The sequence below is a fragment of the Rhipicephalus sanguineus genome, chromosome 3, assembly GCF_013339695.2.
Source record: "Rhipicephalus sanguineus isolate Rsan-2018 chromosome 3, BIME_Rsan_1.4, whole genome shotgun sequence".
In the NCBI taxonomy this organism is placed as follows: Eukaryota; Metazoa; Arthropoda; class Arachnida; order Ixodida; family Ixodidae; genus Rhipicephalus; species Rhipicephalus sanguineus.
Window position 1 is genome coordinate 165,126,003 of NC_051178.1, and position 27,150 is coordinate 165,153,152.

Genomic DNA, 27,150 nt, shown 5'->3' on the forward strand with positions numbered 1-27,150 from the left:
TATATCGTGCAAACAACTTTATCAGGGTGCACTCCTGGGTCGATTGACTGGTCGTATGAAGCATGAGCGATATTCACAGAAGTTCCAAAACATGCATCACACATCATTGCTATCTGAGTTTAACGACTTAAATGCGAAGCATTTGTTAAACACTTCTACGACTTTGAACGAATCTATCTACCTATCTATCTAGCCGCCTACGACTCATAGCTCGTGTGAGTGTTTCGTTAATGGGATGTATGCCAAAATTCGTGCGGCATGACACGACTGCATGAAGAACATGAATGATGGGTCTTAACTTGAAAATCATGATATGCATTTCATTAACAACATGATTTACACGTCACTCTCTTAGTTCTCTTGCGACTGTTTCGTTAACTTGATATTTACCAAAATAGGTATGGCGTCACAAGAGTGTATGACGCACATAAACGACAGTTTCTAACGTGCAAATCATGACACTCTTGTCATGTATGGCGTTATTTTTACAACATGGTCTCGGGGGCGCTAGTGGCCGTTTTGCCTGCTTCATATAAACCAAAATTGGTATTGTGCAGTGTGACTGTACGTCCAACATAAATGACAGCTGGCAACATGAAAATAATGACATGCATGTCATGTACACACGCCACGCTCATGGTGCGCTCGCGGCCGGTTCGCTAGCTTGACATACACCTAAATTGATATAGCGTGACGTGATTGTGCGACGAACATAAATGACATATAGTAACATGAAAATAACGACATGTATGTCATTTACGGCATGGAGACTGGTGCACTCGCGTCCGGTTCTCTAACTTGATACCGTATTTACTCGAATTTAAGCCGATGTTTTTTTCGAAAAAACGATGTGCGAAAGTGGGGGGGGGGGGGTCGGCTTAGATTCGAGCACAATGAATAGGTTTTTTTTTACTTTTCTGGCCTTGCGAATTTCGGGGGTCGGCTTAGAATCGGGGCCGGCCTAGATTCGAGTAAATACGGTATCATACCATGACTGGTATAGCGTGACGTGACTGTATCACGTACATAAATGACAGCTGGTAACATGGAAACAATGAATGACATGCGTGTAATGTACAGCATCATGGGTTACATGCCACGCTCATGGTGCGCTGGCGGGCATTTCGCAAGCTTGACATGCCGATTTTCTTTTTTTTTTTGCTTTTCATAGCACTTTTCAAGCGACGCAATGTGCAGAAGGTCATCTACAGGTGCATAAGCGACGATAAGGGCTCGCAAAGAGAGAGAACATCAGTATTACTTACCATTTTTGTTCCTGACTGTGCCGAGCTATTTGCCGAGCACGCAGGGTGCCCATCATCTGCTTGGTAATGCACAGCGGCACGCTCGCTTGAGTCGACGGGCCGTCGCGATTATCGCACTCGCAGCGCAGCATGTCGCACTGTCGTCAAACCACGCATATCACATCCAGCGGCGAGAACACAGTGAGGCTGCAGGCACAAAACGCGCACACACGACCGACACAGCTGATCACTTGAGAAGTGGCGTTCACAAGGCCTAGGCGGCCTAGCTACGACGATCGCGCCGCCGCGGGAACGACTCCCTCCTCACGTTTCTTTCTTTTTTTCTGTTTTTTTTTCTTCGCGCGCGCATGCGGCGCGAAGCTTTGTCCCATTCGGTAGCGCCTCGTCTGGCTTGCTTTTGACCTGGCGGGGGCGGGCCGTTGAAGGCTGCAGCCGGCAAGGCCAAAGGGCTACCTCGCTCAACTATAAACGTTGACCTCGCTATCCTCGCTTCCTCTCCAGCCGTTCGGAGGGTCTCGTATATCTCTTTCTCTGGGCTATCTGTGCAAGGGATTTTTAGTGCGCTGAAGTATGCCGCCTCTTTCTTTTACTTCTTTCCCCCGCACAGCTGCATGTATGCCCCGCCAGCACTGAAGGCGTTATGGAAAGCTTCAGAAAAAAAAAAAGAGAAAACATGCCAGAGGAAATGAGATGGGAGTTTTTTGTTCCTCTAACTCCATTCGACGAATGGCGTCAGATAGTGAATTTACCTCCTTTCTTCCACATAATTTCTTAACGAAGTAAAATTGAGGACGCAGAACTTTATTACACCCACCTTATTACACCCTAAGGTAGTACTGTCCAGATGAAGGTAGTATTAAGGAGGATTGTAGCCCTTAAAACGCCCAATTCGGCTAGTTTGCGTTTGCAGTGTATCATTTCGTCTCGTTTGCAACCTCTGCTAAACGATATTTAGAAGTTGGTAATTCTAAGATTCCCGGCATGTAATTAACTATCATAGCGTGGGTGCTGTGTACACCTATGCATATATATTTGAAATACCGGCTGGCTCTGATATACAGGCTACGCATTTTCTTTTTTTTAAATATCCCGCATGGAGTAATCTCGATAGCAACGAAGTGCAATGTATTCTATAACCTACAAAGCCTATTCATTCCTTTACACTAAGATAACGGCTTATTCGCAGCTTATTTGTTCACCGATTGCAATACATTGCACGTATTATCATTTCTGTTTCCACATTTTCACTGGAGAGCAAGACATTATTCTCACAGGTACCATTGAATATCCTCGGCTGACCTCAAATCGTGTTTTTTTCAGCTATATTGAATTTTGAATTGAATTGAATTGACTTTATTTCTTCTGTTTACAACAGAAAGGAAGCAGAAGCTAAAGGCCATGTGGCCTGACAAAGGCTTCTGCTCCTATGACAGTTCGGCACGCAGGCCGTACGTCGCACACAAGTCAATACAAAATGTACTGTACATACAGATTCAACTGAATAGTCACGAAATGAAAACGACATGTGTACAAAAAAAGTAGGAAATACTAGAGTCGCGAGAAGAAAACAAAAAAAATTCCGCAGCATATCCACGGGGTGAATGATGATGAGTAGGGCGAAGCTCTCGTACGGCAGGATCTTGGCGGCGGCGTCGCGCAGCTTCACGCCCAGTACATCATCAACGATGTGAGATCGGGCCGGTTTATACTAAAGGGTCGATGAGAGTCATGGCGACTTGTAGCTCACTTTTTATTTTACATGTACGCTGTGAATTTTCATTGTTTAATCACGCACAGGAGAAATCTCACCAGGCACTACCTTGGAGGTAAACAATGGCTGCTAATGGGGAATGAGAGACAGAAGAAGTCGGCTTTTAGCTAACACTTACACTTCTACTTCTACTAACGTTTCCTACTGGAACATGCCAATGGCTGCTAATGGGGAACGAGAGACAGAAGAAGTCGGCTATTAGTTAACGCGCACGCTGCGAATTTTTTATTGTTCAACAACGCACAGGAGAAATCTCCCACCGGCACCACCCTGGAGGTCAAGATCTGGTACTAGCGTTAAGACTGGTTACGCACTACGACGGGGACGAACGGGTGCCGCTTTAATAAGAAACTACATAATACACTGATAGGTCATTGGCGTTGACCAATGTAAGGTACGCGTACTAACCACCGCTTCCAGCCGGATAATCACGATGATTGCGTGGGTAGTGCGTCATTCCAGCCTGCTAAGAATCGCGAAAAGGAATGGAACGAAAGCGTGGAAGTGTTGCGTCATCTGGATACATGTCCGACGGTAACATAATGAGATCGCAGGGCAATTCATTCCAAAGTGCGAACGGAGTAACAGCAATAGCTCATGCTTACTAAAGCACTAGACTCGAAGTCTTTTGCAATGTATCACTTTCGATGCACGTTTTGCAACTTAACGTCAGAGGCATTATATTGAAGCGGGAATCGCATGATATAATCTCGACCTGCCACGGTGGTCCAGTGGTTGTGGTGCTCGAATGCTGCACCCGAAGGTCGCGGGATCGAATCCTGGCCTTGGCGACCGCATTGCGACTGAGGCGAAATGCTTTGAGGCACATGTACTTGGATTTATATGCACGGTAAAAAGAACACCAGATAGTCGAAATTTCCGGACTCCTCCACCATAGCGTTCCTCGTAATCATATCGTGGCTTTGGGACTTTATTTTCTGCACACTAATTTCAGTGCAGTGCACTAAAATTACATTGAATAGCGTCTAGGTGGCCGAAGTGTATATTCCTTCGTAACATTTTATTATGCTATCTTGACTATGCGCGAGTCATTAGGAAAGCTGGCGGGAAATTTAGGAATAATATTCTTGAAGAAAGAGTCTTTCTAAGCCGCGTGTACAACATCATTCTGTAAGGTGCAGTTTAATTAGCGGCGTCTGATTTTTTACCGAAATAGCAGTAAGAAAAGCAATAGGAGTAAACAAACAAAGATAAAAGGAACCAATCACCACACACAAGCGCAAAAAAAGTAATGAAGATAAGCAAGCTTTACAAGTATTCAGAATTACGAATTATATATAAAAAAGAACAAAAAGCGTGCAGCGACAAGTCACTACTTCAAAAACACTAAAAAATGAAACAATCTCTTCAATCGATCTCAATCCAGTGATAGAGTTGTCAAATTTTAACACCAAACCGTCATAATATCTTAATTTTTCTGTCGTCACATTTAAAGTCCTAAGTTATAAAATGTCGCAATGCGATGTTGTCCATCGTATGTTCTCGTCGATTCGTATGTCATCGCTCTCGCTTGTTTCTCTTTGCGATAAAACAACGCTCTATCATGCACAGCGGAGGTCAACTCCTTTCTGCACATATATTTTTCACTGTTGCTCAAAAAATTCTGACGGAAACATAAAAAAATAATAGAAAATGTCATACCTCCGCGCACGACCTCCTCTTATCAAAAAGCGCATTTTTCCTGTTCTCATTCGCACAATTCAGTCAATATATATGTTATTTCGCGATGCTTCGGTCGGGCTGTAACTTTTCTGCTTCATCGTTTCAACCGGGACGTATACAATAAACGAAGTTAAAGAGCTCCGGAAACAGGTTTGTGTGAAATATTTGATTGCTAGAGTAACGCTCAGCAGTGTATATGCACCGATATGAAAGAATGAAATATCCGAAGCGACAACGCGAGCGTTGCCATACATGTGAACGCAGTTTGCTACATTATTCGTGTTTTCGAGCTATGATTCGGACGTACGTGCTTTATTAACGGAAGCCTGAACATTAACCCTTTCGCGTCCGCTCTCGCTTGCGTGCTGTAAAAAAAAACAAGAACACAGAAACAATAAATTGTGCGCGTGGACGGACATTTCGTGCCGTGGGTCGTTGAGTCAATTATTCCATATACAAGTGCAACGACTGCCTACCAACCCTTTCTATCGTGTCTTTTTGTTATTTTTTTCTTCTTTATATAACTCGATGGCTATGGTTGATCGACATAAAGAAGAGAAACACACCACATCGTTTCCGGTGGCCTGTTCAAACGCAGTGACAGTATCTGAAAGTCGTCTTTTAACCCTATGCCAAACAGCTGCGTGGCATAACGACCATAATGAAAGAAATATCCTGAACTCGCGTTAAGTTATTATAAAATAATTTTTGTTTTGTTTGCACGCGGATAGCATGCGGGCGTTCGCGCTCTTTAAAGCTGCTATTCGGATTGAAACGACCGCTGGAGTGAAAAGCAGTGCAAAGCCATATCGCGCTGCACTCTAACACGGCTGCAAACTTTTTTTCTGATTTGCATGTCAGTTGAATATTGCACGCGGCGTCGTGTTTCAAGATGCTTAGCGCAGCTGGTAAGCCAATTATGTTATACTTTTTTTCGTGTCGATTACTTCCACTGTTTATTAGGTTACTTTCTGTTATGCAAATTACCAGTACGCGTGTGGTCGAGGGTTAAATTAACATAAGATATGCAGAACAAACTGTGGGATAGGGAAAGTGCTCTGGCTGAAGAAGACGCTAACTTAACCGCTTGCATGCAAACGCTCACGAAGGTTAGTAGAAGTGCAGAACCAACAGATGATACTGTCACGTCGGAAATTTCAGCACCAGCATATGTAAGAAAGGGCAATATTGGCGCACTAAAGAAAGTTCACAGTATAAGACGACTTTGCCATGATGGCCAACGAGAGAAAAAGAGCGCAGAAAAATACTGAAATGGCTTAGTAGAAATTGAGATACTCGCGAAAGCCGTTGAAATTTATTTAGTTTCCTTTAACTGCATAGCTATTTCCACCACCCATGCATCAAGTTATTTCTTCAGCGTTTATCAATAATCATTTTTCTAAGTATCAGCGCATCTAATTACAGTTGTGTCAGGGTGTCTTACAGTTTAAGAAGTGACATAAAAGTGGGGAGAGCGAGATAAAAAAAAAAGGCTTGCCTAGCCATGTGGTGAGAATATATATGATTCGCGCGCCGATACAGCGCGATGCAGTGTCAAGGATTTGGAAAGCAAGAAATGCGCCTATTCATGCCTCTAAGTGATAGATATTTAAAGCACGAACGCGTCTCCTACGTATCAATTTTTACTTTCTCCCGACTACCTCCTACGGCGTTGAATTAATTAAACGTAACTCGATGTAATTAGGTGTTGCAGTTGTGAAGCTTATAAGATATTTCGGGAGAGTTGTTCTTGCCGTCGCGCTCACTAACTAAGAATACTGCGTGCCCAACGGGTGGCGCAAGTTCTCATGCAGATTGAGCGCGGTCTGCGTGAGTGCTAATTTGATTTCGCGAAGTTTAACTCGGTAGTCACTCGGATCTTGTCAGGACAATGAAGACATTCTCCCGTGACAGATGTGGCGTTAGCTTCGACAGCCCCGTCGTCGAGGGTACGTCGCGTTTCTTTGTCGCGACGGCAAATTCAACGCATTCTTTTCGCCTGTGTAATATGGGTTGGTTGGCTTCGAAGGGTTTAGCAATATCTACTTACGTATGCCTGCACGGGCGCAGTTGGTCGCTGCTACTGCGACACAAAAAGAATATATGTTGCACCAACGACGCGGGCGGTGGTATCATAATTCTTAATCATCAATTATCGGGTGTGGCCTGCCAATGGTCGTGAATGATCACCCGCAACTATGTCATACGCGTTGGATAATGACGACGCGTGCAGAAAGGATGTCGCTTTACAGAGGGCGACGCGGCACGCAGCGTCACCTGTATACGCTTAGCTCCCGTAGCATGTTTGACATTTAAGCGAAGTTTGTTGGCTAATATTTTATGTAGCGTTATTTGTCGGCTTATAGGCCAGACAGTCTCCCTCCAGCATAATCTTACCAAGGTCTTTCTCGTATACATTAAAATACATTTAACGCGGGCAGAATAGCGCGTTAGAACTGATAATGTAATTAGCTTTAACTAAACGTGCTCGGCAGCTTAACAATGAAGCGACTCGTTTTATGTAGGCCCTACGTGGACTGATTATAGTATACCGACTTTCTCACAGCATGAATAGAAGCTGCGCATTTGCCTTATCCGCTGACCTTCAACGAGAAACCAGCTAGTGTGACGAAAGGATGCAGCATGACGTCACGTGCAATACGTCTATTAGAAGCATTAATGGCGGATACCTCTATATGTTAATGTTATGGCGCTGACGAAAATTGAGATGGTACTTTCGCGCTGTGCGCGATCGATAATCTCATCCGGAGCAGCTGTACCAAACTGGTTTTCTGTCTAATTTCGAAAGCTTTTGATTATTTTCTTTACTTTTTTTTCACACCGAAATGGAGAAAGGTTCGCATACCAAAGCGCTCTAGACGGAAGTACAGCTTGAGTGCGTCTTAGATTCAGCGTAAATAAATACGTGGCAGAGAACATCAAACGCGAACGCCGAAAACAGTGAGAACAATGAGGTGATACATTCACGCTGCATTAAATTTTCCTCCATCAAAGTAACAGTCGCGAAAAATAAACATTCACTTTTAAACGTTTGAAACATTTCAATATTTTAAAACAGCACGAGATACCGGAACGTTGTTCGCGTGTATTTAAGATGACGTTAAACGAAAAAGTAAAGAAGAGGGAGTCCCGCGCATATGTTACTTAAACAAACAGAAATTCTTATGCAGTGAACAGTGAAAAATATTGTTTATACTTAAGCGACATATTACTCTTTCTGAAGTGAATATGCTATCATCTGTATATATTTATTAACACCATTACCGGAAAGTGCGAAATTTGGCTGCTTCTGCTTGACTCTTCATGACTTCAGCATTCGGTGATTCCGCATAAGTTGGAGCAATTTTCTTTCTTGTTCAAGAGTTGCACAAAAAGTAATTTACCACTCGTGGCAGAAATTGAGTATAGTACGATAACTACATATCTAATATAACGGCGATACGAATTACGCTGTATTGGAGTAAATTTTTCTTAATGCGCTCTCTACGACGAACACCACCAACATGCCTCACTTCTGCATCAATACAGCAGCTTAACAAGGCGAGCTTGGATATCGGGTCGATGACCTAATTTCGGCGCTTAATTAACGTGAGATTAAAAAAGCAGCGCGATGCAATGCTAGCTTTATACTCGCGTACAGGCGAATAATTATAAGCGCACACCATAAACGTGGTTTATAACTTCACGTAGTCAGTGAGACTGTACTAGGGTGAGGGCGTGATGTAATTGCACATAGAGCAACTAATTGCTTCGGCGTCTCAAAATTCCCGGGAAAGGCAACAAAAAACACCGACACCGTCCACAGCCAACGCGCTTCAACGCAGCATTTTTTTTTTTTTGCACGCTAATTATGAAAAGTCCTTCTGGGCACTTCTAATAGTAAGTAACGATAGAGTTAACGTTGATATAAATCACTGACCTGCTTTATTCTGGCACACATTAATTTTCACTTTTCTTTGGGCGCCACGACGACATTCGAAATCGCGTATATGTCCTTGATCCGCGTTAATACAGAAAGAAAATTGCGGCGGTCCTTTCTTTCTTCCTTTCCTTCTTTCTTTTTTTCTTTCTTTCTTTCTTTCTTGAGTGCCTTGTTTTTGTAGAGCCGTTTCGACCACTTCGTTTGCGCGTACAATAGCTACAGCAGCCTGTAGCAACATTAACATTAAGAAGTATTTTCTATACTTGCTACCGACCTATTGTATCCAGGTAAATAATAACACAAAATTAAACTTAAGAAGCGACGTACTCGTTCACAACGACGGAGAGCAGGACGAGTGGATATCCCTGCAGAGTTTCAAGACACGCAAGCGTTACACTTGATACTGCATAAGTCGCCAACGGCGCTTCGTTTTGCGCTTCATGAACAAAAAAAAAAAAAGATCGAAAATTGGCGTTTCGCTTCAGCGAGCTTCGCGGACAACGCAGAAAAAGGGAGGTAATGCAAAAAAATAAGAAAGAAAGAAAAGAACTAAAACCTATACTTTTTTCGTATACATCTCGCATGCATTAGAACTTATGACAAGGGACGCTCACGGAATGCCGCGAACCAAACGCACGATCCCCACGCCGATTGCGTCCGCGAGCGCGCAGCTCGTGCTTAACGGGGTCAGCGCTGATGGATGGTACAACCACACAGCACGATAGCGCGGCACTCTTTCTTTCTCTCTCTCTCTCTCTCTCTCTCTCTCTCTCTCTCTCTCTCTCGCGGCCGGCTAGGAACTCGACAGCAAACGGAACGAGCGAAACGGCGGCGTTAGACTAATGTGCACGACAGGGGAGAAGAGCTCGGAATGAACGAGTGTCTGGTCGCCCACGCATGGCTGCAGGGGCCCCGCTGCTCGCGGAAACATGCTCGTGAAGCAAGCGGTTATAACATGGCGCCGCCGTCGCCGCTTCTGCGGAAGCAGCCACCATCAGTGTCCTCCTCCTCTCTCTCTCTCTCTACTGAACGCGATCTGGAGAGTGAGTTGAACGAGGTTGCATTCACAACGCGGGGGCTAAAAAAAAAAATTGCGCTCGTCGCAAATTAAATACCCAGCCGGGTCACCAAACACCGAGCAGTCGGCCTTGTTGCCTGCCTGATACAGAGGCGACAACGGTAGCCGCGCGTCGAGCGCGTATGACTCGCTTGCTCGCGCGCAGGATGCGAGCGTGCGCTCCAGCCGTCGCGAGGGGGTCACTGTAGTGTGACGAATAATTACGTGCAGTGATGCTCTCTCTCTCTCTCTCTCTCTCTCTCGAACTTCTCATTGTCGGTCTAGGAAGATGCGATGCCTTTAGCCACCTTGGTCCTCTGCACTATCAAGGGCGACCGTTTATTCTGAGCCAGAGGTCGTTTCGTATGTCTTTGCGGGTTTGGATGACGTTCTTATTCAGTTGTTGTGCAATCCTAATCGATATGAAAGCAAGGAGAAGTCGTCATTGATCTCGCCGCATGCACTTTAAGGTTTCGACAGTGGTTTCATGGTTGGTGTTAGTATTGCGTTTTAGGTGATAGAAAGAGAGAGAGTGAGAGAAACATTTATTTGTATTGGGCTGAGCTATCTTCCTCGTTAGGTGGCTCAGCACCCAACTGGTGGGATTTTTGTAACTGCCTAGTCACTTTAATGCCTCGTGACCTGGCGCGAATCTGGAGTCGCGTAATTGTTTGCGTTCTTTAACTTCTTTTTTTCGTCCACCTTGATTAATTGGCCTGACGCGACGCCTTCGTTTACGCTTCCATCGAAACACTCGCTGCGATGAGTGATAGGAGATGAAAAAAATAGCAAGGAAGGAATCTTTAACGTCTTAGGCCCCTCTCTGCATTTTTCGACAAAGCGCGCATGATGTGTAATACAGAACCAGGGAAACATAAAAGGGCGACGCAATTTGCGCACATTGGCGACTCCACCCACACTGCACGCTATTCCAGAAATCGTCCTCGGGGTGGCGCACCGCCGAGACTGAGTGGGGGCGCCGCCGCCACCGCTGCAAAACGAAGCGTCCGTCCGTGGTCATCGCGCGTGCTTGTTTATCTGCGCCCCGCCGGACAGGCGACGGGCGCAGCCGGTGACCGCGCCTGCTGCTGCGCCGGCGGATCCTTCAGTCCGAGCAGGTTTCCGTGCACTCATCTCCCTGGCTTGGCGGCGTGTCGGGGAATTAGCTTAATTAAGTCCATCGATCAACAATATGCGCTCGCTCGGCCGCTCTGCTCGCTCGCTCTGCTTCCATCGGCAACGAAACGAGTGTGCGCGGGCCCGCATTGCCAGAGCCCTCCCCCTCCATCCTCCGCTACGCTTCCTCTAACCTGCTTGTGTGTCGTCGTGTTTGACACGCACGACTCTGGCCAGCGGCAGCAGCTGCTGCTGCCGCTTCGGTAAAGGCTGCGCGCGCATTGCGTTCTGCTGGCAGCATGAGTCAATAACGACGATCCCGCCTGTTGGGGAGGCGAATGGATGGCTACAAGAGTACCTTATAATCTACGCTGGCGCTACACAAACACAGACTACGATGAGTCGATTCGAGGTTTCAGAGCCGTTTTCTCTTTCGATGGACGCATGTTACGCGTTTGCATTGCTTTTGAATTTGCGGGAAACTAACGAAAGTCCCCGAGAGACAGACGGAAACCTTGGATTATAATAATATTAATATTTGGGGTTTCACGTCCCAAAACCGCGATATGATTATGAGGGACGCCGTAGTGGAGGGCTCCGGAAATTTCGACCACCTAGGGTTCTTTAACGTGCACCTAAATCTAAGTACACGGGCCTCAAACATTTTCGCCTCCATCAAAAAGCAGCCGCCGCGGCCGGGATTCGATCCCGCGACCATCGGGTCAGCAGTCGAGCGCCATAACCACTAGACCACCGTGGCGGGCTGGAAACCTTGGAAAGTCAAGGAGGTTAATTAAACGATTAACCAGATACCGTAAAAAAGTCACAGTTTCGCCGCAACGGTGAAGCAATGAATGCGATAGCAACAAATCGGAATGTAACGCGAAGAACGGAAAGCAGCTCGAAATTGCCAGCGCGTCGCTCGAGCCCAAAGGACGCACGAAAAGAACGCACACAGGACGAGAGCGAACTATCATGCGTCGCAGCTCTACACTTGAAGCGCACTGCTGAAACATAAAGCAGGACGCACGAAACGAACGAACAGGTACACACAGGACGAGCGCGAACTAAATGTCGCAGTTGTTACGTATTTCTGTTTGACCAGCGCGCTCCTTTCGCAAACGCGGCAGCTGCAGCGAGCGAAGTGACCTTCGTACGCTCTGTGACTTCAGCGCGGACATCGCGGGGAAAGCACAAGACATACAACCCCCAGCTACATCTCCCCCCCCCCCCCCGCCCGCCCCTTTCTTTTCTTGAGATAAGCGCACGAAGGCGACCACGTCCTGCAGGGCGAAGAGCCTCGGCGTTCGCAGGAGCGAGGCGACGACCTTTTGAAGCGCACCCAGCGTCCAGCGCACACATCGCGCCATCTCGCTGGTGAGTAAGAAAGCACGCTGAAGTAAATGGTGTATATAAATAGCTCGCCGTTAGCATGCTGAAAGACGCTACTTTCCGTGGCTTAGCCGTCTAACGCCGCTCGTTGCGGAGCGACATGTCGGCCGTTCGATTCCGCGCGTCTGAAAGTATTTCTGAATTACTTTTCTTTGTGGCTTTTCTATATATATATATATATATATATATATATATATATATATATATATATATATATATATATATATATATATACGGCGCATGACCGCGGCGACGGCAAAAATCAGCCGAGACTGTCCATATAATTGCTATCGCAATAAAAGGTATATAGTTACAGAATTTGCCACCCGTCTCGAACGAGCGATGCTCGCGATTGTCGTCGCAGTGCCTACAGATAGTCCCTTACGGCAGGGATTCCACGCAGAACTCGATCCGAAAATTTGAGTTTACGACGACTCTCACGATTCTGAACGGTCGGGACGGTTTATGATTGACCGTTTTCTAGTGGTTTGAACTAATTCGCTGTCACGCCCACGCAGTGCGCATCCGCCTATCTATCTATCTATCTATCTATCTATCTATCTATCTATCTATCTATCTATCTATCTATCTATCTATCTATCTATCTATCTATCTATCTATCTATGTGGAAGGAAGGTGTGGCTGGGAAAGTACTGCTAAATGCAAGTGACAAAAGTGAAATGAAAAAGCCACATCCGATTCAGTAACACTTGCTTGAACGAGGTATACTGCATTAGCAATCGACATTTGGAATATTAATGTATTTAAAGCACTCGGAAAGCCCTAACAACTGCACCAGATATAGAAGTAGATATAGAAGGCCGTAACGCATGTGTCTTCTAATTTGCTAAGTGTGGAAGCTTTCTGGCAGTCCTCTTGTCTAATCCAACTCCAACTCGTCTAATCTTTCCGCCCGTTTATGTCAGATATTCCCTATGACGTCAGCCAGAATAAAAGCCTATGATGAATGGTTGTTCAAATTTACCGCATGTATGGCAAGGCGACCGTCATACTCGAACAGATTCTTGGTCTGAGCTATAGTTGGTAAGTTGCGCGTCATGAAATGAAGGACACTCAAAACAGACGAGGGAAAACAACACATGCGACTGGACACTGCGCAGGTGCCATTCTCTGCTCTTTAAATGCGTTTTTGAACTGTTTGGTCGCAGACCGACTAGGAATACATCGCCGCATCCCCTTCCCCCCCCCCCCCCAAAAAAAAAAAATAAAAAAAACATTGGACGGCTCTGTGCATATAATAATTATTCATGTTTAACGTCCCAAAACGATGATATGATTATGAGGGACGTCGTAGTGGAGTGCGGCCAGGATTCAATCCCGCGATCTTCGGGTCAGCAGTCGACCACCATAACCACTAGACCACCGTGGTGGGTGGCTCTGTGTGTGTGTGTGTGTGTGTGTGTGTGTGTGTGTGTGCGTGGGTGTGTGCGCGCGTGTGTGTGTGTGTGTGTGTGTGTTTGTGTGTGTGTGTGTGTGTGCGTGTGTGTGTGTGTGTGTGCGCGTGTGTGTGTGTGCGTGCGCGTGGGTGGGTGTGTGCGCGCGTGGGGTGTGTGTGTGTGTGTGTGTGTGTGTGTGTGTGTGTGTGTGTGTGTGTGTGTGTGTGTGTGTGTGTGTGTGTGTGTTACAGCGCCTAATGTAAACTCAGCAGTATGTTTCTTATGAGAATGCGTGTGGTATGTTAGACGAAATCGGCATGACACAGAAAGGAACTGCAACATATATGGTATGATCTATATCCAACAACAATTCGTTGAAACCCAAATTTATTGATGTCCTGTGTAAACATAGGATTACGCTGCTTGCTTCGCAATGCATCTTCTTGCTTCTATACTCGTATGCTTGCCATGCGTTCATGGTGTGTTTTAACTACTTAAAATGAACGGAGGAGGTAAAAAAAGAGAGAGAAGAAGAGACAGGGATGTGTGAAGAAACGAAAAAAACCAGCTTACGGACGCGTACAGAAGGAGGAAAGACGACAGACACTCGCTGGAACTAGCAACAGGTTTAATGAAACCATCACACATAACGTTCCCAGGAAAGCCAAGCGCGCGTGCGTCGTACATATATAAGACACGTGTGATTCACAATAAGAGGGAATGACATCAGTAACCACATTTGTCTAAATAAGCAATCTCTTTCTTTGACAGTGGTAGCGACGGTACACCAGTGCATTTGTTCCAACCACGTTTCCAGATTTGTTACGCTTCAATCACTTCACGTTCGTATTGCGTGGTTCCCTTACCAATGATTTGCGTGCCTTTCAGATCAGGAGAACAGCCGCACACCCGGCAATGAGCAGGCAGATTTGCTCCTCCTCCTGACTTGATAGACGCTTCATGTTCTTTTAAGCGGACATTAATGCATCGTCCCGTTTGTCCAATATACACGCAACCACACGACAAAGGTATACGATAAATAACATTTCTTTGTAGCCAAGACCCATAAGGTCGAATTTCCTTTTAGAGCCATAGTGATGGAGAAGGGAACCTGGCAGCAACTTGCGGGTCAGTACCTTAAACGCTGGCTAAATACGCTTGTTGTATTTGATCCCTTTGCCGCAAATTCTTCGGATTTTGCTGTGAACTTTCTGCGCGATAAACAGCCCATAGCTAACACGGCCTTCTCTTTTGACGTAGAGGAACTGTTTTATTCTGTGCCACACGCCGAACTTTCGTCGCCGTACGGGAGCTTACGGGAGTCTCCTTTCAGAATGCCTGCGGTGTTCCTGCTGATTCGTTTCTCGAACTGTTCGCCATGTAGTACCTATCGTCGACGGTCGTTGAGTTTGAGGATAAGCTGTTTGTGCAAAAAAAATTCGTATTTGCATAGGATCCAGCGTAGCGCCTGTTTTATGCCACATTTACCTTTCGAAATTTGACAATGCTGTGAGCAGCTCTTTAAATGGTGGGAGGGGGGGGGGGCGAAGTGCCTCTTTTTTGCCCCCCTTCCGACGCCCACGGTTGGTTGCTTTATGGTGTTCAATGTCCCACAGCGAATCAGGCAACAGGCAATGAAAGATGCCGCAGTGGAAACGGCATTGTCTTGTTACAGCAATTAAGAACCGCCTTATACTCCGTGTGATAACACTTGTAAATGCACACCACAATGCCATCTTCAGACGTCAATGTTGTGTGCACTTACCAAAAGGTTCCGTAGATTTACCAAAATGCTCAGCGACGAACGAACGAAGAGCTTGACAGAACGAACTGAAGCTACCGCGGACTTTCAGTTGAGTTTGACGCACACACTATCATCTAAAAACGTGTAGGCCCACATTCAAATCTCGTTATAGTGAAGTAGCAGGAGGGCCATAAATTAGTTAGTGATATGCGATATTCCTTGTAACAGTAGAGATAAAAATCGCCTCTAACAAATCGGCAGTCTGGCTTTCGCAGAAATCGTAGATACAAAAACGCATTATTCTAGGCTTCAAGCTCACTTTAAACCCAACATACCTTCCTTTTTGTCAAGCGCGTTTTTTTGCCGCTGGATGATTAAACTTTCTACAACTTCTTTAACCACATTTTAAACCAAATTTTCGATGTCAGAACCACATGTAAGAAAAGATGTTGTTGTGGATTGTCTTTCAATACTTATTTTGCTTTTTATGCAGCCGCGAGCTTTGAGCTACGTATGAACCAAACATTTCTTCGTTACAGCCGATGTCGAGGCAGCCCTCGTGTTTTCGTTTTCGTTATAAAAAGAATAAATGTCACTGAAACGAAGCGGGACCAACCATATTTCGTATTTTGTTCGCTATAACCGATGACTCGCTATATAATTTTTCGTTATAACGAAGTTCAGCTGTACATTCATCCAGAGAACGGACTTATATGAACGTTGCGTCGTATACCTCGTCATCGGCCCCTTCTCGAGCGACTGAGAGGTGCAAGCAAGCTCGGTGCAAGCAGCAGCGGCATCCGAGGAGTGCGCACACTACGGCTGATCATTTCACAGGGTGTGCTTGCGTGCAGGCAAATCATTGCCGCCACGACGGCGTCGGCTTCTGCAGCGCGTCGCTGCGCGCCCCGACACCGTGGCGTGGCCACCACCACCACCACACCCGCGCCGTGGATGGGCCTCGCCTAGCTGCTGGCCCTGCGCGCGAGGCGTGTCCCTCTCGACGCCGCCGGGATAAACGAACAAACGCAGAGAGCCGTATACACAGGAGTCTTTGTAGACTCAACACGCTATTACAGCGTTTTTCGGAGCTGTGCGGGCAAGGCCAGAGCAGTTTGTTGCCCTCTGCCGCTCCCGATTTAACGCTCTCTTGGGCTCATTTATGCCTGCTTTGCTTGTTTGTTTGTCTATTTGTTTGTTCGTTTGTTTGTTTGTTTTCGCCTATTTTTTTTTCTGCTCCTTTCACCCGCGTTACGTGGAAGTCGCGTATTAAGTGCCACGTGTGCGTTTTCTTTCTTTCTCTTACTCGTGTGCATCGCGGTGTAGCGTGAGTCATCAGTGTGACAGATCTCCTTCGGAAATTAGTTGTTCGTTCCTTATTATTTATTTTTTTTGTCAGTGCTTTATTCAAGATATACCGCGGCATCGGTGCCAAAGAAAGAAAGACAGAGCGATGACCCTGTCTACATCACCGAGTAAGTTAATTAAAGGAAAATGCTTCAAGGTTCATACGACCGATAGGCAACGCAGTGCAAATAGACAAGCGTTGTGACGTAAACGCGTCAATATATTGAGAGTTGTACCCAAGAATAGACGAGCCTACTCTCTCGACACCTAATGGAATCATTCACTCATGGATGTTACAGCGCGAAATAAAGTTCGTTGCGTGAATTAAAAGATGGCGACGTCGTGCGGACCTCAGTGACAGAGACGATGCGCCCCAGGCGTGTGTCTTTATGTTTGCATATATGCGCTGGAATCAGGGCGGAAATTGCGTGGTCTTGTTCGTGAAACGCTTTCGAGATGTCGAAACTGTCGAAACGGAAATAGCGTTCTTAAATGTGTACTTTACGCTGATAAGTACGTTGTTACCCATGCTTCCTGAGCGCCCCATTCTGCGCTTGCGCGTGAGATAGTGTCCCAATATTAGAATTATTGACGCAACAGAAGGTGGACCAATAGGCTCGATGTTGTACATTTGGCTACACTCTCTCGAGGAAGCGAGAAGTACACGTTACTGAGCAAGGCACATCAGGGTAAACTAAGAAAAAAAAAAAGATTCAGTGCAACATCACATTGCAAGTTATTCACTCGTGTTTAATGGCAACTGCTGTGAGTGAGGGCGTGGACCTCACAAGTGGGCTCCGTCGGGGCCTCCGAATGTCGAGCGTTTTTATGCGACCGTTTAGAATCTTTATGGAACGGTAGACAACGATCGAGATAATCGTTGCGAGAATCTTCGAATCCGCTACAGAGACGCAAACGTACACAGTCGCACTTAATTGCGTGCGTGTGCGCGGAGACGCACAAATTTCATTCACACACACAAAAAAGGGTGTCCTTCCTTAGTTCCTCTCTTTGAAGCGACCTAAAAAGAAAAAAAAAATAGAAAAGGCTTGTACGGACTCGGAGCCTCATTTCGGATTTTACGATTTTCGTTCAACCACGAAGTGATTCAGTTGCCTCTTGCAATCCCCTCCCTCCTCTTTTCCTTCTTTCTGCAACAACCCGTCACTGCCCGCTTCCAACTACTCTCCTAAACGAGCCGGCTTCTTCCCGAACCTTCTTCAGGCTACAACCAGTCGCTATCCTCTTGTTCTTGGTAGATTCCTTATCGGCGCATTTCTGGCGGCGTCTCTACACAGTACACACAAAACACACGCGGAGGTGCTTTGCGCGCACATAAATTACGCCGTGACCACATCAACCGCTCGCTCGCGCGCGCGCGCGCTTGATGAATGCAGCACTCAACGGTTTTCAGTGTTTCGGCGACCCAATAGCTCACCGACTACATCGAGTAGCGATAAGCCAATCGGCTTATAATAAATACGCGCGGCCATTTGCAGTATATAGACTGTGCTCGAAGTAGTGCGGCCAACATGCGTGCCTGCCTGCGTGCGTTCTTCTGCACGATAGAGACCAAGAAGAAACACCCCCTCTTCATTATTTTCTCTACTTCTCTCGAAACTCACTGCTTCGTATTTTCCTGAGTTCAAATAAGCCATCCGAATGCAGAATGCGGTGCGCGCGAGAAATTCGGCCGGAGACTCGCCAGATCGTGTCATACATTTCCAGCAATAGACGTCTCTCTATGGGTAGAGCAGCGTTCGTCCAAGCAAACGAATGTGCTGAACGTAAGTGATGGGTGCACGCGCACTTCGGTAAACGCAAAATAATAAAGAGAAGAAGAGCAAGCAAGAAAAACTGGTCTGTTCAGCGGCGGCTCGGGTGGGCGACTGAATGGCACTGCGAACACGATAAGGCTGATTGCGGGACATACCGAAACGTGCCCAATGAGTGACCGAGGCGCTGTAAGGGGCCGTATTTTTTATTGCCGAATTTCGATTGCCGCGCTACGTTCACGCATATACTGCAACATGTAGAGTTAAGCGGCATCAAAGGCATGCTCGCAGTTTCATTCTACTTAGCAGGACTTACAGTGGTTTGACCACTTCTATGCATATTCAGGGGTTTCTTTTTCCTTTTTTTTTTTCGTCCAAGATTTCTAGCAGTCCTGCAGTGCAGATTGGCATAATATATTTACTAAGTAAAGCCTCGCATGAACTTTTTTCTCAACATATGTTTTGACGGATTCTCGTTTCGTCACATTCCTACTGAAACGTTCCGTGTGCTATTCCAATAATTCCGTATGTTTTCGTACGCAGTTCATATAGAGTCCATATATTTTCCATATATATCCGTAAGAATCTTGCGGAAGCACGATGAATTATTGGAACCTTTCAGTATATAGGGTATGTGATACGGGTATGTCAAGAGCGTCTCCTTCTGCGCTTACATGGACATGAAAAACAGCGCTAGTGTATAGAAGACGGGGTGAAGCAACTGTTTGTGGTTTTTCACCGCCATGTTTGTAGACGCTGCTTTCCCGCTAAACACAACCGCAGTTCGAGAAGCTGCGCTCTTCCGCATTGCACGTGCATTCTCCCATAAGTATGTTTCACTGCGTCAAATACCACTTCAGCTTTCGCGAGTCGGCTTTCAATTCGCGGCTTGACAGTCCGAGAAACGTAGTGTACAAAGGCGTATATACGGTTCTATTAAAAGAATGACATTGGTGTCAGGGTTAATGGTGAACGCATGTGCGCTTTCTCTGTTACCTTCGATGGCCGTCACACTCACAACTGGCCATCACCGCATTTAATGAAAATTGCAGGAGGACGTGACTTTGGCTGTTGCTAATTTCCGACTTGTCGTCTTCCTCTACTGTACAGACGGGTCCACTGTTAAAGGGAACACTTGCGTACAGGGCATGTTTGGATTACGCTGTCATGCAAAAACATAGTGGCTTAGATTTGCATAAAACTACTGGTGGTTGACAGTTCTGCCTCTTTTTGACAGACCCGTGCAGTGCATGAACAATGTTTCCCTGTCCACTTGCTGTTAAACGGCCAGCAAAATGAAAAGTGCTCATGGGAGTGTTCCCTTTAACAGTGGATCGTACTGTACATGTCGCGTTGATTACACGCTCTCTCGAAAGCGGTCGCGCGGTGCCACACCCCTCAACTTTTTACACGTTTTAATTACCTTTCTTCAGAGGAATTAAAGGGACACTAAAATGAAACAGCAAGTTAGTTTGGACTGATAAATCATACTCTGACAATTATAGTGTCATTAATTTCACCACCGTATGTTTACTAATGGGTAAGAAAATCAATATCAAAATTTTCACATTTAAATTTCCCGCCGAAATCTCCACTCGTGACGTCACGGATTTGAGAGCGTATTTTTTTCGTATTTTGGCCACACTGGCTCAACTAAATTGCCAGAAACTTCGTATTTTAAGTCTCTGGTTCCCTCAGAAGACGATGTACTTTATTTTTACCGATTAGGAACTACGTATAGGCTTCGGTAGAGGCCGTCAAAATGTGTGACGTCACGGCGACTGGTGCGAGAACTTCGGTGACGCCGCCACACGAATTCTCTTTTTGCGCGCCTTCTCGCTTACGAAGCTTGTTCTGCCAACAAACGTGGTGTTTTTGGTGTTGTGGAAGAGTAATTCACTAATAAGAGAAACATCTTTTTTTTCTGTTTAGTGTCCCTTTCACTGACGTAAATGGCGGGGGGGGGAGGGTCAGGGGGGTCCTGACCCCCCTTGTGTTCAGTGGGGGGGGGGGGGGGGGAGGGACACAACCCTTAAATGTGTCCCCCTTGAGACTTGTCTTCCAAACATCATATACTTGAATTGCGTGACAGTTAAATATAGCGCATTGAGATTTTCGAATGGCTGTTTATATTGTTGTGTGCACCTGTGTTCAGTACCCATCAGGTGTGTGAGACTATTGAAATCGCAACTGCCGCTCGACCGGTTCAGAGGAGACTCAATAGAACAACGCAATTACGCGAGGTGGGACCCCATGCTAGCTTTTAAAAATTTGATTTCAGAGCATGATCTTATTCTCCTATAAATGAAAATAAAACCTATATTTATAGAAACCAAATGGCCGCCATGGCAAGATGTGTGTCCCCCTCGGCTTGTGATTTTTCCGGATTTACGCCACTGGACCCTTTAAATATAAAGCATTCGGCTAACAAAACGACTGTAAGCCCTTTAACTTAATTATCTGCAAACAAGGACGGCGTTAAAAGCAATTTACATAGAAAAAGAACTTATCCAAAGTTGTCTTTTTTCTCATACTGCACAAATGCAATCCAGCTGAGAAGGCCCACACTGCAGTAAACCATTGTTTTCGATTATATGCCAGCCGCACATAATAGCTGGAACAATAACGTCCGTTAAAAGAAAAATGAAGGAAATGTCATAATTTCTTTTTATTCTCATGCTGTACTTACCTCATATAGCATACCGCGTTGTACGTAAGCGCATATTAATATGCGATGACCCAGCGATGCGCAGATAATTGAAATGTGCAAAAAGTTTGTGTAGCAGTGCCAGTTCTGCTGATGGAAGGCTCTTTCATCGGGTAATATAATTTACCGACCGAGTTGCTTTCCATTTCTCCGGTATAATTTTTTTTTATCTGCGTCGCGCACGTGCCATTGTTTGCGTTCTTTCGTAGAAAACAAGCACCGTTTCCGGTTCTGAAATGCGAAGTTGTTGCGCAGAGGTTACGGCGAAAATAGCGACTCGTACTTATGTGAAGCGCACAGTCGAATTTAATTAGAAATGCAGTATCGCGCGCTCCATTATCTCTGACACCGCTATGGAATAAATTGTACGTGCTACTTTCTGGCGCCAGCGGAATTACCCGGAATATGTACCTTGCATGAAAACTCATTTTGTCTCATTTCTCCATACTTCGTTTCTATTTGCGCTGATCTACATTCTTCTTTTTTTACGAGGAATTCGCGTTCCTTAAATACAGAATTTATCATATAACAGCTGTCGACCCACAGCACTTGCATGTGCGCGACCAAGTGTCTCTGTAGTCGAAAACATGTTTCAAGGTGAAATTGGGGCAAGTTTACTTGGCTTCTGAAAAGGGCATTTTCTTTTATATTCTCGTCGTTTTAAAGAGAAAGAAATAAATAAAAGAAAACACGTTCTATTACTTTATTGCGCTTTCTACTGTGGAAAGCTGGCTCGTTTGAGCGTCTGTTGCGTTAAACAATTGAAGAAAATTTAGGCGCCCTTCCCCTATCTGGAAAATGGGGGCAAGCGAAGCTTGGTGTATAATAATAACAATAATATCTGGGGTTTAACGTCCCAAAACCACGATTGTGTTTATGAGGTATACGCCGTAGTGGAGGGCTCCGGAAATTTCGACCACCTGGGGTTCTTTAACGTGCACCTGAATCTAAGTACACGGGCCTCATTAATTTTCGCCTCCATCGAAAACGCAACCGCCTTGGCCGGGATTCGATCCCGCGACCTTCGGGTCAGCAGTCGAGCGCCATAACCGCTAGACCACCGTGGCGGGGCAAGCTTGGCGTATGCGTGCCTTTCTTTCTTTCTTTCTTTCTTTCTTTCTTTCTTTCTTTCTTTCTTTCTTTCTTTCTTTCTTTCTTTCTTTCTTTCTTTCTTTCTTTCTTTCTCTCTTTCTTTCTTTCTCACAGCGCAATGCTCCCTCCTAACTTCTTCCTTCTCCCGTGCTGGAAATTGGACCTACGCACACGTGCTTAGCAGCGCAACACTTCTGTTGCTATAGGCAACAACGAATGTCATGCGCGAAACAATGAAGTGCAACAGTTTAGGGCAACAGCGAAATTACAAGTGACCTTGATAAGATGACCAGATTTCCATATCGTAAACGGCTGATCGCCATCGAACCTACGATCGAGAGAACATAAATTATTGGAAAACGGTGCACACAAATACAGCACGTGACCGGCGCATCTTTGAGAGCCTCATTTGTGTACACCCGCATGTCCGTACACTCGCCAGTGTCGGGGTTTTTCGCGAACTATGCCGCCGCCACCAACGAAATATTGTTACGGGTTACCGGGATCGATACCCAGCACCTCCACCAAATATGTTACGGGAAAAGACACAGACTCGAAGGAATAGGAACTGATATGTCTTTACACTTGGTTAAGGGAGCCGCGCTGCTGATAGGAACAGCTCGCGCCAGTCGTATCCTGTCGTCGTCCTTTTCTTCGTCTTGTTGACCGCGATGCCACTGGTACGTAGCAATATGTAACTCATCGAAGCTTCGCTTAATAAAACGTTAAATGCTGGCGCGTCTCGGAAGAGCCACCGAGGTCGCAATGAAGAGAGAGAGAGAGAGAGTAAAGGAAAGCTGCTTGTTACACAAAACTGCTATTAGGCGAAAATCGGGTTCGCTTAAATGCGACAGCTTGTATAGCGTATGTAACTCGACGCGAAAGCAGCAGCAGCAGCAGCATCAGCATCGCCTGCCCGGCGAAAGCGGAGAAATCCCTCGGCACCGCATTGAACGGTGAAGGTCACGAATGGAGAGACATTAATCCTCATTTGGAACGAACTCGAAGACGCGCGCGCTTTTTCGCCCCTCTGAAATACCGGCCGCGCCGATGAGGACGAAGAAACAGGAGTGTAGTATATACGAAGGTAGAGAAGAAACGCGCTCGCAATGCGACGGCGGCGGCAAGCGACCATAGAGAACATGCGGGCCGTTTCATACATCACTCTGTCCGGATCCCGGCGCACCTGCCACGTCGTTTCCGGCTCTGCTGGAGGACCCCTCACGCATATAGCTTTCTTTTTTTTGCCCGGTTTCCCGTACAGCCCGTAAGTGGGGCGGCGACGCTCGCGAAAACCGCGCATAAACGGTTCTCGAGCATTTCTCGCGCCCGCCGTGATGCGAGGGGACGACTACTAAGTCTGACCACACTTTTCTCTTAAAAGTCAAGAGGTTGAGAAGCGAGGTGGACCGATAATAATCGACACGCTCCTCAGTGAGCCAAGCCCGAGGGCCGCGCCTCTTTCAGCAGCGGCAGCTTCCTCCTCTCCCAAGCGTCGTTTCGCTAAAACCCTCTTTTCGCTGAACGAGGATGGTTAAAACACTTTCTCCCATCGTTCAGTATCCGTGTTTAGGTCTCTTTCCCGTTTACTCCTCGCAAGTGGCATTAGGAAACAGTTTAGAGCGGACACCTTATCTTCCTTTTCTTTCGTTTTTGTGAGGCCCACGACCGAGTCGCGCGGGAGCGGAGACAGAGAGCAAGAGCAAAGAGACACAAGGCAGTTACATATGTGTGCGAGATACACATACACACACACACATATGTATGCCAGGGGGGCTCAGTCGGTGCTGCTGTTGCAACGGGCCGAGATAGGTGTCGTTCGGTCGCTTGGCAGATTAATTGACATTGGATGCTACGCGAGAGCAGTCATTACGCGGCTGGGATTCATGCGGGTGCTGGGAGGCAAATTGCCAGCGACCGGTAATTTCCTCCCAAATGTGCACACCGAGCGAGGAGAGGCGGTGGGCGTTGGAGGGGAGGGGGGCAAAGAGGAGGGAGGGAAAGGGGGGGGGGGGCATAAAACGGGCATGAGCACAGTCCAACCAAAAAGGGGGGTAGGAAGCAAGAGCTGAGGTTATGTTTGTGCGCGAATCCGGCATGCCGCCGGGCCCTACGTCACGCGGCAGAATTGATTGAAGCGCCCTCTCGCGTGTCTGTCCGTTTGTATCTATCTGGTATACGCGCGTGCGCACTCTCTTCCTCCGAGCACTCCCTCTTGCCCTTATTCGCGCGATCGTTTCTTCTCCAGAGCTACCCCTGCTGCCCGCCAATTCCCGGTGTGCTCCCCCACGCTTTCTTCGTGTTGTTGTTGTTGTTACTTTCTCTTCACTTAAACGAGGTCCTAGCGAGCGGAGGCAGGACCGGGTATCGAGTAATAATTACGAAATTGCAGCTTTTAAGGGGAACTTTAGCCCTCGCTGTTTGGCTAGGGTGCAAATTTGGGGCCTCACTCACTAACTCTATGGCCTCGCGCCACCGGCTTGTTTGGAGACTGGCGGCCACTTTCTTTCGCTGGCCGCCGGGCTGCGCCGCCATGCACCGGTACTTCGAGTCAGCTCACTTGTATCTCTGCGCGTGCGCCGTGGAGCGCACTCCCAACTGACTTCATTGCCGTACCGCCGTGCGCGTGCGTAGGGAGGTCGGATGCGCTGTCGAGAGGCGCGGCACTGTATCCCGAAGTCGGTGTTTCGAACGAAGGCGGCTGCGTCTGCGCACCACGGTTAGACGTGCTAGGTAAGCCGTATACGAGTACGTCGTTCCTTGAGATCGGTGCTGAAGTGTGCTCGTTGTCCCTAGGGAAAAAATATGCTTGACTATTCACTAGACGTGTGCCTTATCCTTCTACATATAAACCCTAATCCTCCTTCTTGCGAAATAATGCGGCATGCATTTTTGCTCTAGCTGTTCCCTCTGGCGTGGTTTACAAAATGACGGGAACGTCATGATTTTTCCGTGAGCAGGTAGAAAACACATGGCCCCAGAAAAATGTTGGTTACAGGACATTACTATTGTGACCAGGCGTGATCATAACAATGGCAGCAGTATACTTCGCGATGCATCTTTACCTTTTGTGTCGCATGTGTCTGCTCTGGACGGACTGCGATGTTTGCTGTTTTATTCTCCTTTAGAAGTATATGTAGAAGGCAAGAGCAAATTATTTTTGCAAGCGAGAAATACTGGGTACAGAGCAATGAGCTGCGTGTTAAAAAAGATATTGGTATTCACAACTAAAAACCTCTTGACACTGTTCGTGCCTACGTACAGCCTTTCCAGTATACCAATGAACATATAATTCTTATGCACTTTACGTTCTGCATGAGAACTAGCAGACACCGGACTGACCTTTCTCCGCTGACGCTGTCGTCACTGTGCGCAGGTTCTCCAACGCAGTCTTCCAGCCCTCTAGACTACCGGTGCCACGCGAGCCCAACGCGACCGAGCCCGTCTCCGCGCGAAGCTATGGGACTGTCTGACCGGGGCGACCCGCCGTGCGCCAACGAAGGGCCCGAGCTGCCGCCGGCCGCCGTGCAAGCCTCTCCCAGGGCTGACTTGCTCTTCCACCGTACCGCCTCTTCGCCGTCCGGACACGTGTCTCGACTGGGTGGCCCCGACGAAGTCACCTCGGCTGATCGCTCTACGGCGACCAGGCATCCCGCGCACAGTTCACCCTCGAGCCAGCACCACCAGTCTCAGCAGCAGCAGCAGCAACACCACCATCAGCGACCTGCGCTCCAGTCACAGCAGCAACAGCACCACGGTTCTTCCGGAAGACCTCCGATGGTGATGCGAGCCGACAGCCCCCAAGAGATGAGCGACGATTTTCCGAAGCGAAAGCAGCGACGCTACCGAACCACCTTCACCAGCTACCAGCTGGAGGAACTGGAGAAGGCCTTCGCCAGGACTCACTACCCGGATGTCTTTACCAGGTAGGGTGACTCCTTTTCCTGGCACCGTTTGAATATTGCTGCATGAATAGCGGACCATACGCGCAGGCGCCCGCCGAATAGGACGAAGAGCCGTCGCCGCTTCTGCCGTCATTCGCTTAACAGAATGTTAGAAGGTCTAGAGAAGCGAATCAGTTTAGAATGAACCGTTGAGAGAAAGTGCCAGTGTCGTCGACGCCTGAGGAGGTGCGCGTGCTGCTGGACAAATGCTTTCCTTTCTATTTAGCGTTTTGCTGCCATTTCCTCCCGAAGTTTTTAATACATACTTCAATAACATTTTGAGTTCCATGGTTCTTCTATTTTTCATCTGTTACTGAAAGTATATTCACTTCATGTACAATGATTTGCATTTGCACCTACGTATATGGAATTAATGAATAACCTAGACGATTGGCCGTCGAGGTCTCCGACTCTCCGTATATTTTCTAATAAAACTCATACGATTTCTTAAGCACTCCTACTCGCAATATAGTGACTTAGTCGCCATGACACCCTTCAGCCATCCATTGTGACTCGCGCACACGCTTCAGTGATAGGGTCAAATAAAAGCCACAGGCTCCCCTCTATATAGTATTCAGGGCAAGACACACATTCTTCGTCCGTTGATAACGGAACGGTTACGCGACATGCAGAAGCGTAGACAGAAATTTTTTTCGGGGGGGGGGGGGGCAGTTCAACCCTCCTTTTTGTATGTTCGTGCGTGCGTTTGTATGTGTGTGTATATATGCACATGCAAAATCGAAAAATTTCGGGGGCGGGGGGGAGGGGGGAGTTCAACCGGCCTCCCCGTGGCTACGCCCCTGGCGACATGGCATAACATTCGGCACGGAAACTCGACAGACTGCGATATGCGCGAAGTATCCACGACAATAGAGCGCAAAATTCTTGTGTGTCCACGAAATTTGCGCTGTAAACGC

The 27,150-nt window shown here is 46.9% G+C and overlaps 1 protein-coding gene across 1 annotated transcript in view; it reads left to right on the top strand.

Annotated features, from left to right (window-relative positions):
- The window catches only part of LOC119386063 (retinal homeobox protein Rx-A), a 35,239-nt gene extending 9,020 nt beyond the window's left edge, over positions 1-26,219 (top strand). The window contains exon 2 of the mRNA XM_037653412.1: positions 25,666-26,219. Coding sequence (XP_037509340.1) covers positions 25,666-26,219 — 554 coding nt within the window. The remainder of the gene's footprint in view (positions 1-25,665) is intronic.
- Positions 26,220-27,150: the final 931 nt, after the last annotated feature.